Source organism: Ovis aries, chromosome 15, assembly GCF_016772045.2.
Source record: "Ovis aries strain OAR_USU_Benz2616 breed Rambouillet chromosome 15, ARS-UI_Ramb_v3.0, whole genome shotgun sequence".
Taxonomy (NCBI): domain Eukaryota; kingdom Metazoa; phylum Chordata; class Mammalia; order Artiodactyla; family Bovidae; genus Ovis; species Ovis aries.
In genome coordinates, this window is record NC_056068.1 from 31,518,676 (window position 1) to 31,533,228 (window position 14,553).

The window sequence follows — 14,553 nt, forward strand, 5'->3', positions numbered from 1 at the left end:
CACTGTCTTAGGTGCTGAACATACTAGGCAATAAATGGGTCTTTAGAAAAAGAAGCTTTTAAGAAATAAGTATATTTGGTGGAATATTACTTACCCATTAAAAAGAAATAATGCCATTTGTAGCAACAAGGATGGACCTAGAGAGTGTCATACTGAGTGAAGTAAGTCAGACAGAGGATAAGACATGTCCTATGGCATCCCTTATGTGTGGACTCTGAAAAGAAATTATACAAATGAACTTGTTTGTAAAACAGAAAGAGCTTCACTGGTTTAGAGCACAAACTTTATGGTTGCAGGGAGGAAGTGTGGGAGAAGGGATGGTTAGGGAATTTGGAATGGCCATGTACACACTGCTATATGTAAAATGGACAAGCAACAAAGGGCTACTGTATAGCCCAGGGCACTCTGCTCAATGTTATGTGGCAGCCTGGATGGGAGGGGAGTTTGGGGGCGAATGGATACAGGTACATGTATGGCGGGTCCCTTCACTGCTCACCTGAAACTATCACAACAGTGTTAACTGGCTATTCCCCAATACAAAATCAAAAGTTTAAACTGCAAAAATAGTAAGTAAGTATATTTAGCTGATGGTGAGGGCTCTACTGTAGTCATCTTTCTAGGAATTAAGATAGACTGATGCGACTCCATTCCTGTCCTCTCGCCTGTTATAATAGTCATTTAGCAGAAGGTCGGGAGAAGCATCTGCAGTTATGGGACAGCTTGAGGGGTTTGTTTTGTTTTGTTTTTAAACTCTTGAAGCTAACTTGGCTCATGCTGGAGTTGAATCATGGCTGTTTCTTTAACACTTACTGTTAGAAACCATGACAACGAGGAAGATTATTACACCTGGATAGGGAAAGAGAGTCTTTAAATAAAGAAATGAGTGTCTAAAAGAAAGTGTTTTCCATTAGTGGTTCTCAAACTGAGATGTTAATGAGCTTGCAGGTGGCCTATGGGCTCATCTGCTACAGAAATATTGTTTGTAATCTGTTGGTGATGACACTTCACATACATTTGTATTTTACTTAGAGTTTTCCCTGTTTTGGCAAAAAAAGTGCCATTAATCTCAGTGCTGGTGAGTTGTGTGTAGATTTTGGTTTGTCTATTTTTACAAAATTAAGTAGAAGCATGTGGACCGTGAATCAAAAAAAAAAAAAAAAAAAAGACTAAGAAGTCTTGGTTTAAGGGGCCTCTCTGGGACCTTACTGGCCCTGAAATCTTCATTCTTGGCAACTACTTGTTGAGCATCTACTGTGAGGTGGCCAGGTATTGGGAATATAGAGGTAAATGGTTTGGACTCTACAGCTTATATAAATATAAAGATTTTGATGCACTTGGTGGTGGTACAGAGCAGTAAGTGCAGGAATCTCAGGACGTGCTGGCAGTTCAGCTTGTTTGTGTCTTCCGTCCTCCTCACTTACCTTCACCTGTGCGTGACTTTGGGTACATTTCAGTTGTGATGCCAAGTTACAATACTTAGCTGGCAGAGATTGTAAGGGTTGGAAGAGATAATGCCACCAATGCATGAAACACATAGCAAAGACCCAATTATTAGCTATCATCATTACTGCCTGGAAGGCTGCCCTGTCTGTTAATTTGTATCTGCCATCTGACCATCACCAGGTCCATTGAAGTGGCAAGTTCAGAGTGTGACCACATGCTGCCGGGCATCGCTGTGAAAATCAAGTTGTGTGTGTTTCTGTTTGTTTTCCTTTTTAGCAGGAGTGGTTGAAGATCCTTGTGTTGGGGTGGACTGTCCCAACCGAACCTGTGAGCTGGAAAATGGAGGGGAGCTGTGTGGCTGCATTGAACCCCCTCCGTATGGAAACAGTGAGTGACAGCTGCCGCCCCAACCCCAAGAAAGGCCCAGTGGGGGACTCCTGGCAGCCTTGTAGGAAAGCTCCCGGGTGGGAGACCGCATGTCCCATGCTGTAGGTTAGAAACCCAAATAATGAAGTTTTCATGAGCGTTTAAGCAGAACAAGAAAGGAACCCGACCTCTTCAAAGTAGGTAATGTTCATTTCCTTGTAGCTACATCCCTTTCTCCAATAAATGATAAACGTAAATTTGTACATTCATAGAATCAGTCAGCTCCATCTGAGGCCACGTTCAACATCAGAGAGATCCAAATTGATCTTTTAGACTCACAGGGAGATAGGGTGGTTTGGCGAAAACATGAAACAATCAGGACGAGAGGGCCAGGTGCTTAAAGACGTGTTTAAAGCCAGCTTTATTTTCCCCGAAGCTTTTCAGCAGGTCCCAAAGAAAACTGAAATGTTGAAGCAAACTGCAAGCAATTAGGACTCCAGGTCCTGTTCTTAACCGCAGCCCCCTTAAAGTAGCAATGACCTTGTCCCTGGCCCAGAGCACACCCATTTTGTCAGCTTGAAGGGGAGCTGCTTTGCTTCCCAGCTCCATGCCCTTGGTTGGACCAGGGAACTCAGGAGGCATGTGCTACGTTTAGCGTCATCGAATGAATGCCTGGTTGACCAGAGGGCTCCACAGGAGGGGCCCACATGAGCTGTCCAAAGGCTTCACCAAAGCAAACAGTGTTTCTCTCTGCTTCTTTAGTGCTCGTTAGCCTGTGTTTGTGTACTCATGGAAAATGTCCATTGGTGCATCCCATGACAAAAAACAAGAGCTCCTAGTGCTGGCCTGGGTACCAGCCCAGGGCTGCCCTCACTTGAATCATGTTTTTTAGCCAGGCCACAGCAAGCCAGACACAGTATGGAGCTTACAAGAGTAGCTACTACCAGAATAGGGCAGGAATCCTGGGTTTAAGAGAAAAGAGCAAAGATGCTTTGTATAGCACTTTCATCTTTTAAAAAAGGCTCTGGCATTGCTCAGGTTATTGCTTTGAATGACTTCATGTATTCATTGAGATTGATCAGAGCTTTGTTAGGTATGCCCAAGCCTCTGTGTGAAGATCATCAGCTTCTTCTGAAGAGGACAGGGTGCCACGCCCACTCCCGCCGCAAGGGCAGCTCCCAGTGACTCGCCTTTCATAATACCTGTGTCCCCACAGACTCTCACGACATCATTGATGCAGAGGTGACCTGCAAGGCGGCTCAGATGGAAGTGTCCATATCTAAGTGCAAGCTCTTCCAGCTCGGCTTCGAGAGGGAGGGCGTGCGGGTCAATGATAGGCAATGCACCGGCATTGAGGGCGAGGACTTTATCTCCTTTCAGATCAACAACACCAAAGGGAACTGTGGAAACATTGTACAGGTGAGCAACAGGAGCCAGAAAGGGTAGCCGGCCTTGGTGGCGACAGCTCTGGGCGTTTGCACACTGATTGTCCTTAAGCTAGCTTCAGGGCTGTAGCTTAGAACATGCTCCTGGAAAACTGCAAAAAACACCCATCACTGAGTGCTAGTGGTTGATTGAACTGAAAGCAAGATAAGGGACATACTTCTTTCCCTGCTTTGCTCTGTCTGCTGTCATCCTTTGCCCTGAATGTTGACACATGTTTTTATCTCTTTAGTGCTTTTATTGTTCTCCCAGGTAAAGACAGCTGGGTTCAGCTATTTCAAGGGGTGAGGGTGTCCCAGACATCATTTAACAGTTGGCTGCAGAAATAGAGCAAGGTCACAACTTTTTGTCTTGGGCTATCCAATTTCTAGGTTAGCAAAGCATCTCACCTCTCTTCTTCCTGTGCCTTCCTGCCATCTTTCTTTTTTTTTTTAATTTTTTATTGCAAAATATTTGCCTTACAATATTGTGCTGGTTTCTGCCAGTCATTGACATGAATCAGCCATAGGTATACTCCCTCCCACCTTCCACTCCCCGCCCCTCCGGGTTGTCATAAAACACTAGATTGAGCTCCCTGTGTCACGCAGCAAATTCCCACTGGCTACCTATTTTACATATGGTAATATGTATTTTGTTAACTGTGTACATTAGCACTTTTTAATCAGCGAGTGAAAGGAGCAAGATGGCAAAACATGTATGTATCCATTTGGGTACTTGTGGGCATGCCTGGTACAAGATTTGACGGTGGGGGGCGGGCAGGATTTTGAATTAAGAATTGAAAGATGATAAGTATTTTACCTCGGGATGGCAATACTTCATGCTGTCCCCAGCTTGGGTTCCCACAGATAACTGGGGGCTGGTAGTACTTAGAATTCAGTGGGACATGAAGTCACCCTTGGTGGGCATTCAGAGTTATCAGACTGAAGGGTGCTGTTGCCATCCATTTAATACTTTTTTTTTTCCTTACTCAATGCTGAGACTAGCTCCATCCTGATTTATACTGGCCTCTGGGTTATGTATGGAGTGAAGCCATTTCTCTACTTTTAGGCCCATGGATTTAAAATGCAAGCCACATACCCACACCCAGATGTCATGATTTCTGACCTTGCTTTGCTCTGCAGTCCAATGGCACTCATATCATGTATAAAAACACTATTTGGATCGAAAGTGCCAACAATACTGGCAACATCATCACCAGGGACAGGACAATCAACGTGGAATTTTCATGTGCTTATGAGCTGGATATCAAGATCTCCTTGGACTCCGTTGTGAAGCCTATGCTAAGGTAGAGAATCTCTCGGGCTGTGCACATCGCTCTGTCTTTTCCTTGACAGTTAAGGTTAGCGTAATCAAAATTGCTGGCATCTATCTTTGAAGCACTAGGAAAGGATAATTCATGTTTTCTGAACTCAGATGTCTTACACCAGTGCTGTTCGATAGAACTTTCTACAGGGATGGAAATGTCCCATATCTGTACTATCCAATGCAGTAGCTGTATGTGGGTGTTGAGCTCTTGAAATGTGCCAGGGGAGCGGGGCACTGAGGAAGTGAATTTTTAGTTTAATTTTAGTGGCCGCATGTAGCCTATTAGACTTTACTTCTCTCTGCGTGGCTTTCCCTCTGCATTTTCAGCTGGGAAAATGGTAATTGGATAGACAACATTGTTTGGGGTTCCCTACTCATGACTGTGAGAACCGGAGTATTTCCTGCCATGTCAGTAAACAAAGGATGTCACAGTCATCAGGGATTGCAGCCACCATGAATGGTGAGCTGATGAGACCTGAGGCAACTCAGGAAGGCAAGAATACCTGCTGTCTAGCAGCCACCAGACTGCAGCTACTCCCTAAGTTGAGCCCTGAAAAAAAGAAGCTCAGGATGTGAAAACAGGATACTGGCCCCCAGACAGCTGAGGTGCATATCCAAGGAATGATTTCATTGAGCCCAGACCCTTGCATCTTCCCATACATAGAAAAGCACTAAATTCCTTAACTTGGGATATCTGGTTTTCTTTCATTAACAGTAATTTTTGGATGTTCAGATTACCTGCCCTTTGTTGCAAAACTTCTATATAATCTGGTCCCTCCCCTCCTATTCTTGGAGCAGTTCTGTCAGGGTCATTTGAAGTCCTACAAATTCCCACCAAATAAAACGTAACTCTCAACTTTTAGGTTGTGATTATTTTTTAAAGTCCATAACTTTTTCCCTTATAGTGTCATTAACCTGACTGTTCCAACTCAAGAAGGCAGCTTCACCACCAAGATGGCACTCTACAAAAACGCCTCCTACAAACATCCTTACCGCCAGGGTGAAGTTGTACTGACAACTCGAGATGTGCTGTACGTTGGGGTCTTTGTGGTCGGAGCTGACTCCACACACCTCATTCTGACATTGAACAAATGCTACGCCACCCCTTCCCGTGACAGCAACGACAAGCTCCGCTACTTCATCATTGAAGGAGGGTGGGTAGCCTCTTCTTGAAGGACGATCTCAGAGCCTTTAGTGTTACATTTGTCTACATCTTTTTTAGGGAAGAGAAAGGTAACTAACATCTGTTGACTACCTACAGGACTAGCATTTTGCACCCAAGAACTGTCTAATCCTTATGACAACATATGAAGTAAATGTGATAAGCTCCTTTTTTATAGACGAGAAGGCTGAGGCTTAGTGAAAACAAGCAATTCCTGAAGTCACACAGCAATTTAGTGGTAGATCACCAGTTTTCTGTGACATTAACTATAAAATGCTCTATTCTCAATGTGAAGAACAGGGCATTCTGTCCTTCCTACTTTGAATTTCAATCTGAGTTGAATGTGGATTATCTACAAATGAAAGGAGATAATGAGAATTACTAAAGTTGGTGAATAATGCATCTATCAAAATTTAAAAGGAATTGGAATAATAGCCTGTAGGTGAGTTTTCTACTCACCAATATGTGCCCAGCACCTAGTATATTTCCTGAAAAACAGTGGTTATGCGACAAAATTATTGAATGAATGAATGGGTGAATGAAAAAGAAGAAAAGACTATGAACCAATCGACAATCATGATAATTATCTTTATTTTTTTAAAACACTTGGTGGTTTTGTCAAGCAACAATAATTTCTTAACAGGTTTATTGCATACATAATTTATGGGCAATAAAATGCATTTGCTCTAAGTGTAAAATTCAACAATTTTTGGTAAATTTACACAGAGAAGTGCAACCATCACCATAATTTAATTTTGGAACATTTCCATCACCCCAGTACATGAATTCCTAAAAGCAGATGACTGTATTTATCAAAATTCTTTCTTTTATAAGTGGTAGAGACCATTTCAAATGAGTTTATGCAAAAACAAAGTACTTAACGTTTACAAAACCAAATCACATAAGTAGATGTGGCTTCAGGAGTAATTGGGTTCAGGGGGCCAGTTGCTGTCAACACTCCCTCCCTCCCTCTATCCTCTGTCTCTCTGTTTCTGTCATTGTCTCTGTCTATCTCATTGTCCTCATTAGACACCAGCATTTTTTCAGCATTGTAACCCCCAGGAATGAGCATTCCTTCTAGTCCCAATTCATGGAATCCCTGGGAAGGAGTAGGATTAGCTTTTCTTGGATGGATTCCCTCTCCTTCGTTTGGAGAAGACGCAGCGTTAAAGTGCCTCGCGTTGGGGAAGGCAGTTTTTTTGACCCTCTTAGGGTTCCTGGCTGGGTCTGAAAATTATCTGGACAAAGATTAATAGGAGGAAAGCATACACATTTATTTAATATAAATTTTACATGACACGGGAGTCTTCATAAGGAAATGGAGACTCTGAGAAATCGTTCAAACTGAGTATCGTTTTGCCCCATTTGACAGAGTGGACAGTTGTGGATATGATAGGTCCATCGTGTGTGGTCACTGTAGTGAACTGAGGGAAATCTTAGCCAGACTCTTCAGATTCTTCTCAGCGCCCCTTTGACTTTGGAGATAAGAATGCTCCTTTCCTCTGGTGTCCTCTCACAGGAGAGTTTTATGGCCTCTTTCAGGGGAGAAGAGTGACCTTCCCGATTCTGTCATTTTTCTCAAACTCCTTCAATTGAAAACATTCAAGGTGCCAGATTTGGGAGTAGTGTTTCTTGAACCCTATCTGAGGCCTGAGTCAGCATCCTTCCCTGGGGTGCAATGGATAGGGTATAATTAGCCTTCAAGTTGGGGAGGGAAGGAATAGTTCCCCCAAAGAAGACTATGCTTCTAGGCAGACAAACAATAAACATCCACTGTTTTGCAGATGAACAGGCTCAGAGCCTGAATACAGCTCACCCAAGGCTACCTAACCAGCAAGGGGCAGAGGAAGAAATCTTTCAGGTACCAAGGTACATCAGCTCCCTACCTGGCCAGGTGTGGCTTATAGCCTGGGTTGCTGAGGCATTGAAGGGGATTTTCAGCAAAGGCTTCATGAAGGCACTATCTTTCTGGGTTGATTTTTAGCCTCCCTGGAGGCAGAGGGAAGGGCTTGAGGATTACATGGTATCTTGCAGATCCAGATGCTCGGGCTAATGTAACACGTCTCTTTCTCCATGTGTTCCCTTGCTCCCCACTCCATCATGGTCTTTTCTCCCAAAATAAAAGGGCTATGATTTGAGCCACTGTACAAACCCTGGTGGGTGGGCTCAGGCTGCCTTTGAAGGACACTGTGGCATTTAGCATTTTTAAAATAGTATTTAATAGAGTTGACCCAGAGAGGGAGAGTAAGTGAGCACGTTCATAAATCTCAGCTTCCCCCAGGGTCTGGATGAAGGTCTTCAAATTAAACTGTTGTTGGGTGAGAAGTAATTTCATCATGTGAGAGAATTTTAATTCATGAGTCCTTTTGACCTTTCTTGGAGGAATGTGGTTATTGTTGGTTTTTTTTTCCAGTGAGCTTACGGGAAAACTGACGCTCAGTGCGGAATGACTGAGCAGCAGAATGGTTCTGCATTGGAACTTGGGAGTGGGGGGGGTCAGCTGCTTCTCTCCAGCTACGCGGGGGTGGGGGTGGGGGGCAGAGATGCCACCGCTGTCTACCAGTGATGCAACGATCTGAGCACACAAAGGTCACTTCTCTGTTCTCTGTGTATGCCCAGACGGAGGAAAGGACACCATCCTTCCAATTGTGGACAAAGGATCCTGGTGTTTGGTTTGTTTGCCTCCTAAGGCGACATCCAGACAGACTGTCCCTGTTTCCCGAGGCCCCTTCCTTCTGCTTCCTGTTTTTCTGACACTTAAATCTCAAATCATCTCTCTAAGAGTTGGGGGGTCTAGTTAAGATGGAAGGTTTGGGGACTTTCCTGGCGGTCCAGTGGCTAAGATTCTGCATTCTCAGTGCAGGGGGGCTGGGTTCCATCTTTTGTCAGGGAACTAGATCTCACCTGCTGGCACTAAAGATCCTGCATGCTGAAAGAAAGGTAGAAGATCCCACGTGATGCAACTAAGACCTGACACAGCCAAATAAATAAATTTTTTTTAAAAAATGGAGGGAAGAGCTGCATGAAGACCAGAGGGCTGAGAACACTGCAGAATCCTTGAACCAATTTAGATTATTCAGATGAGTTACAGTGACAAGGAAAAGCACAGCTAGTAAGTTTTTGTTTCAAAGCTTTTAGGAAACTATTGCCTTATAGACTGAATTACCAAACTGAGCAGGTGTGGGGATCCTGAAGAATAGCATTAACTTACAATTTTCCTTATCACTAAACTATTGAATTCTGTGGGCCAGGGGAAGAAAACATAAGGAGAAGAGCCACCCATTTTATCTTGATAAGATCTTTTTTAAAGAGCTTCTTGGCTGCGATGGGCCAGCCTTGGCCATGGCAGCACAGTTCATTCATTCGCTCACTGATTATTCCCAGAGGTTTTTGGGGGGTCTAAAAATTAAGTATAATTTTAACACCACATTTCAAAGAAAACAGTCTGAGAGTTAATACTGTTTGTAATGTTCCAAAAGTAAAAATACAATTTATATATAATTGTATACACACACACACACAGAAATGTTCTCTTGGAGTTAAAAGGTGTGTCATAGCTTTTATTTGTCCAGCAAATATTTGTATGAGTTTGACTACACAGCATCTAAATATTCCTTTTTATTTAAAATTTTTATTTATTTTTTCTATAGTAGGTCCTTGTTGGTTATATATTTTAAATATAGAAGTGTGTACATGTCAACCCCAAACTCCCAATCTCTCCCTTTTCCCCACCCTACCCACCTGGTAACCATAAGCTCCTTTTTTAAGTCTGTGAGTCAACGTCTGTTTTGTAAATAAATTCATTTGTATCATTTTTGTTTTAGATTCCTCATCATTTCTTTAAGATTCCTCATATAAGCGATATCATATGATATTTGCCTTTCTTTGGCTGATTCAGCATGATAATCTCCAGGTCCATCCATTTGCTTCAAATAGCATTATTTCATTCTTTTTAATGTCTGAGTAATATTCCATTGTATATATGAACCACATCTTCTTTTGAAATACTTACTGCATGCCCATCAGTGTGTTGGAGACACAGTGACGATTACACCTTGGTTCATGTTCCCCAGGGGCTCAGCAGGGTGTGGTCAGCAAATTTCAGGCAAGGCCACTTGTTCCTGCCTGATCAGGGCATATTTATACTGGAGGGGGAACCACAGACTGGCATTGGAGAAAGAGCAGGGTTAGTTAGATGTGCAGAGAGGCTTCCAGGTGGGGGAACAGTGTGTGAAAAGACCCTGGGGCATAAGAGACTGCGGGCCATTTGGGGAACGCCAACGAGTGGAGGCAGATACCGTTGTCCCTTGCCTATTGGCTCAGTACCGCAAAGAGGGGAGGAGGGTGGTCCCTTCAGCTTGTCTGTCTTCTCCCGCTCCCACGTGTTTTCACTCTGTTGGGAGACTTCCCAACAGAGCTTGAAAAAGGGGCCCCTCCCCAAATTGCTAATTAACTGAAGAAAGTACAGAAGACGTAGGGACTCATCTTGTGTTTAACTTATATCCGTAAAATGCAGCATTCTGAAGGAGAGGGATGAGAAACTGACATGTAGGGAAATTGAGTACAGGCCCTCCAGTTGTTTTGTCTTTAGTTGCAGTTAAGATGCTAATTTGAGGCGCTCTTCGATGCTTTTCCAACAAACTATGAAACTGTAAGGGAGTTCTAACAAATGACAAGCCCACACACTCCAGAGGTCACTTTCAAACGCAAAGGCATTTTTACCGTTCGTGACGGTTTTGGGTGGGACATGAACGTGAAGCAGAGCGTCCCTTTCTTTCTGAACAGGTGTCAGAACATTAAAGACAACACCATCGGCATTGAGGAGAATGGTGTCTCACTCACCTGTCGCTTCCACGTCACTGTCTTTAAGTTCATTGGGGATTACGACGAGGTCCACCTGCACTGCGCAGTGTCCCTCTGCGATTCAGAAAAGTACTCCTGTAAAATAGTAAGTGAGAGTGTGGAAATTCAACGCGCGTCTTTATTCTCACGGCCTCAGGTTTCCCCACGTGGGGATGGTGAATGCCAAGTTCGGTGGCTCTTTAGAGGCTTTTTTTTTAGGGCTCAAGGCCCCTGGCGGTGGCTGAACAACAGTCGTCTTCAGATGCCCAGGAGTGATAGTCATGGGTGCCAGAACAATAAGAGAGCAGGGTAGAATGATGACCGTTTACTCTTCTCTGTCTCTGAAATGTCAGTCTGTTGTTGGTGTAACCTTAGACCAGGGTTTCTTAAACCTCAGCGCTACTGACATTTTGGACCAAATGATTCTTTGCTGTGGGGCTGCCCTGTGCTCTGTTGACTGTTCAGCATATCTCTGACCTCCACCCACTAGACGCCAGCACCTCCTCCCCTCTTACAACACCTGAAATGCCTCCTGGAATTGCCCAGTGTCCCCTGGGGGAAAAATTGGCCCTGTTTGAGAACTACTATGCCAGAGCCTCAAGAAGCCAGGTCACCGAAGTGAAGACTGGGGCCAAGCTCCCCTCCACTTAGAAGCAAACTCCCAGGCTCAGTATGTACTTTATCCAGGTCTCCTTTAGGCAGGGCCTATCCCACAGATTATCCAGATCCACGCTCTGGGCCTGGGGCTCTGAGGGGCTGGCAGATGAGGTGACAGATGCCAGGCTTACATCTCCACCAAGTACAGCTATGTCCCTAAGGTTTTACTGCGCTGGTCCCTGGCCCCTAATCCCTAACATTGCAGCTTTACCCTCACCTCATGTTGACAGATGGCCTCCCAGGTGGCTCAGTGCTAAAAAACCTGCCTGCCAATGCAGGAGACACGGGTTTGATCTATGGGTTGGGAAGATTCCCTGGAGGAGGAAATGACAAGACATTCACTCCAGTGTTCTTGCTTGAAAAATCCCATGGACAGAGGAGCCTGAAAGTCTACAGGGTTGCAAAAAAGAGTCAGACGTGACTGAGCGACTGAACAACAACATGTTGGCAGAACTGAGATGGGGCGATGGCCCAAGCGGCTTACTGATGCTGGTCCATACATTACTATCTGATCTGATACAGGATCCTCCTTCCTAGGAAGGAAGCCTTTTGGAATCTAATTCTAGTGTGGAGAATATATTAAATTCTGTTCAACATAAAGCCCCAAGTCCCAGGGGGCTCAATGATCAAGAATACATTGCTTCTAATTAATCTGAGCTGCAGTAGTGCTCCTAGCTGAGCCCCTGCCTCTTTTGGAGGTGAGGATGTGGTGAAGAATAAGTTATCAGCTTAATTGTGTGAAATGTTCCCTTTGGTGTTCTGTCTTTCAGACTTGCCCTCAAAATTCCAGGACTGCCACAGATTATACCAAGGAACCTAAAGAACAGATCATTTCAGTGGGACCTATTAGGAGAAAAAGTATGTATGTTCCCTAAAACACTCTAAATGATTAAAACAATGGGATTTGAAGATTCAAGCTAACTCTGGGGTGTGTTGTGACTACGACATAAACCTGGTGAACCAGGAGCTTGAGGACGCCTGTTTGGGGACCCCCGTTTGCAAAGCCTGTCATAATCACAGGTGTCCATAATGACATCCTTTCATGGACTCCTAAAAACTCATGGGAGTACTAGGCCTTTTCCCTTGCCCCTCCTCTCTTTAAAGCCTTGGCCGTAGATAGGAGATGAAGAGCTAGACTGTCTGCAGGTAACTTGTCCAGGGCTGTCTTTCAGGACTGGACTGGTGTGAGGACAATGGAGGATGTGAGCAGATCTGCACCAGCCGGGTGGACGGGCCTCTGTGCAGCTGCGTGACGGGCACCCTGCAGGAGGATGGCAAGAGCTGCCGAGGTGAGCGCACAGCCTCCGGGCGGGCAGCCGGGGGCACAGGAAGCTCTTGACTCCCAGAAGGAGACATTCCAATGCAAGGCCCCGTGGGTCAGCAGCTGACCTATAAGACCTCCAGAGAGTAAGAAGGAAAGACGAAGCGAACACCCAGAGAACTTACTGCTGTTGTTGCATTACTAAGTCACGTCTGACTCTTTTGCACCCCCATCGACTGTAGCCTTCCAGGTGCCTCTGTCCGCGGGATTTTCCAGGTAAGAATACTGAATGGGTTGCGTCCTTTTCCTTCTCCAGGGGATTTTTTTGACCCAGGGATTGAACCCATGTCTCCTGCTTTGGCAGGTGAATTCTTTACTGCTGAGCCACTAGGGAAGCCCACTCAAGGAATACTAGCATCTTTTTGGTTTTTTTAAACCTTTGAGTCCCTGATCTTTTAACTAAAAGATGGAATTTTTTTTTAAAGAAAGTTATCCAGCCATTTAATAGAACTTCTCAGGTGGTGCTAGTGGTAAAAAAAAATCTACCTGCCAATGCAGGAGACACAGGAATTGAGGGTTCGATCCCTGGGTCAAGAAGATCCCCTGGAGAAGGAAGTGGCAACCCACTTCAGTATTCTTGCCTGGAAAATTCCATGAACAGAGGAGCCTGGAGGGCTATAGTCCATGGGGTCAAGGAGTCAGACCACAGCTGAGCAACTGAGCACACACACACATCCAGGCATTTAAGAACCAAGTAGTGACCTTTACTCTGGCCCCCAAGTCCAGGACTGGGGTGTGTGATCCATCAAACACACTTGCCTGCAGTAGCCTTAGCTACCAGGTTTCCCTGACACCTTTTAAGTTAGCAGGATTCATCTAGAGGTTGAGTTAATTTCACTTCCTCGCTGCCACAGTCAAGTCTATTTGGAGAAAGTGGGTTCTTGGCATTGAGGAAAGCAGGTGCCTTTATTTGAATCCACCAGGATGGCTGATCCATGTCAAGCAGGTACATTTTTTCCTAGGACTTACCATGTCGCTCTTTCTGTTCACAGCCTCTAATTCTTCCATCGAACTTCAAGTTTGGATGCTGCTTCTCGTCATGACCCAGATTTCATTATGGCATTTTGTCTATAAGTCAGGCATGACCTCATAATTCACTCAAGGTTATATATAAAGTACTGTAATTTACTTACTTTGACCCCCTGTAGGCGATAAGGTGTGTGCCCTTAAGTCAGAACCTATTTGAAATTGTCCACAGTCTCAAAGTGATGCCATCTCCCCCGTATGGTCAGAGTTCCAGAAAAGAGGGAAGAGCCATGCCACCACCTCCCCTTTCAGAGTATGCAAACCGGCTTCTAAAAGTTGCTTGTGGAAAACATGTATCTTCCCTAACACTTCCAAACAATTGTCACTAGGAACGTTCGGCTCACAGGAAAAACCAGTAAAGGAAAAAATTCTGGTGAGACAAGTCTACCTGGAAATCTAACCAGAGAAATCTACCCCACCAGTAGATCCAGTGCTATGTCGGGATCATAGTTTTTCCAGAGGGAGGGCCTGGTGGAATGACAGGGAATATTGAGAAGCAGTGAGTGGAAGGCTTGACTCCCTCTGAGGGGTCTCTCCGGTGTTTGGAAGTGTCTGACCTCCAATTCACCTGTGTTCTCCTCCCCCTGCCCTCCTGTCTGCCAGTCCTGCCAGGGCCACGTGTCCACCTCGTATATTGTTTGCTGACCTGGGGAACCCCACCCCCCATCCTTCCCTTCAGACCCACACTCTTCTCTTTTACAAATCAACCGGATAATTTTTAATATGTTTTATGCTTAAATAAACTCTGTGTTCAATTATTCTCATTATTTGGTGGCCAGAATCATTCATATCGAGGTGAAGCTTTGCACACCAAATAGCATCCTCTGATATAAACAAAGAGACAGCTAGAGCAGCAGCAATTGGAGCAGGTAGGCCCTGCTGGCTGGAGCTCATATGCATTTTGTTATGTGGCTGTTTGTACTGACAGAGCATTAGCGGGGCATTTAGTAAGGTGCTGAGAAGAAGAGAAGCAGGCAGTGGCCTCTTT

General features: G+C 44.7%; 1 protein-coding gene across 1 annotated transcript in view; it reads left to right on the top strand.

The window, feature by feature from the left end:
• The window catches only part of TECTA (tectorin alpha), an 81,485-nt gene extending 67,172 nt beyond the window's left edge, over positions 1 to 14,313 (top strand). Inside the window, exons 16-23 of the mRNA XM_042232999.2 lie at positions 1,720 to 1,830; positions 3,026 to 3,228; positions 4,374 to 4,537; positions 5,463 to 5,711; positions 10,505 to 10,667; positions 11,989 to 12,076; positions 12,391 to 12,507; positions 13,532 to 14,313. Of these exons, the coding sequence (XP_042088933.2) occupies positions 1,720 to 1,830; positions 3,026 to 3,228; positions 4,374 to 4,537; positions 5,463 to 5,711; positions 10,505 to 10,667; positions 11,989 to 12,076; positions 12,391 to 12,507; positions 13,532 to 13,632 (1,196 nt within the window). The 3' untranslated portion in view covers positions 13,633 to 14,313. The remainder of the gene's footprint in view (positions 1 to 1,719; positions 1,831 to 3,025; positions 3,229 to 4,373; positions 4,538 to 5,462; positions 5,712 to 10,504; positions 10,668 to 11,988; positions 12,077 to 12,390; positions 12,508 to 13,531) is intronic.
• The last annotated feature ends 240 nt before the right edge of the window (positions 14,314 to 14,553 follow it).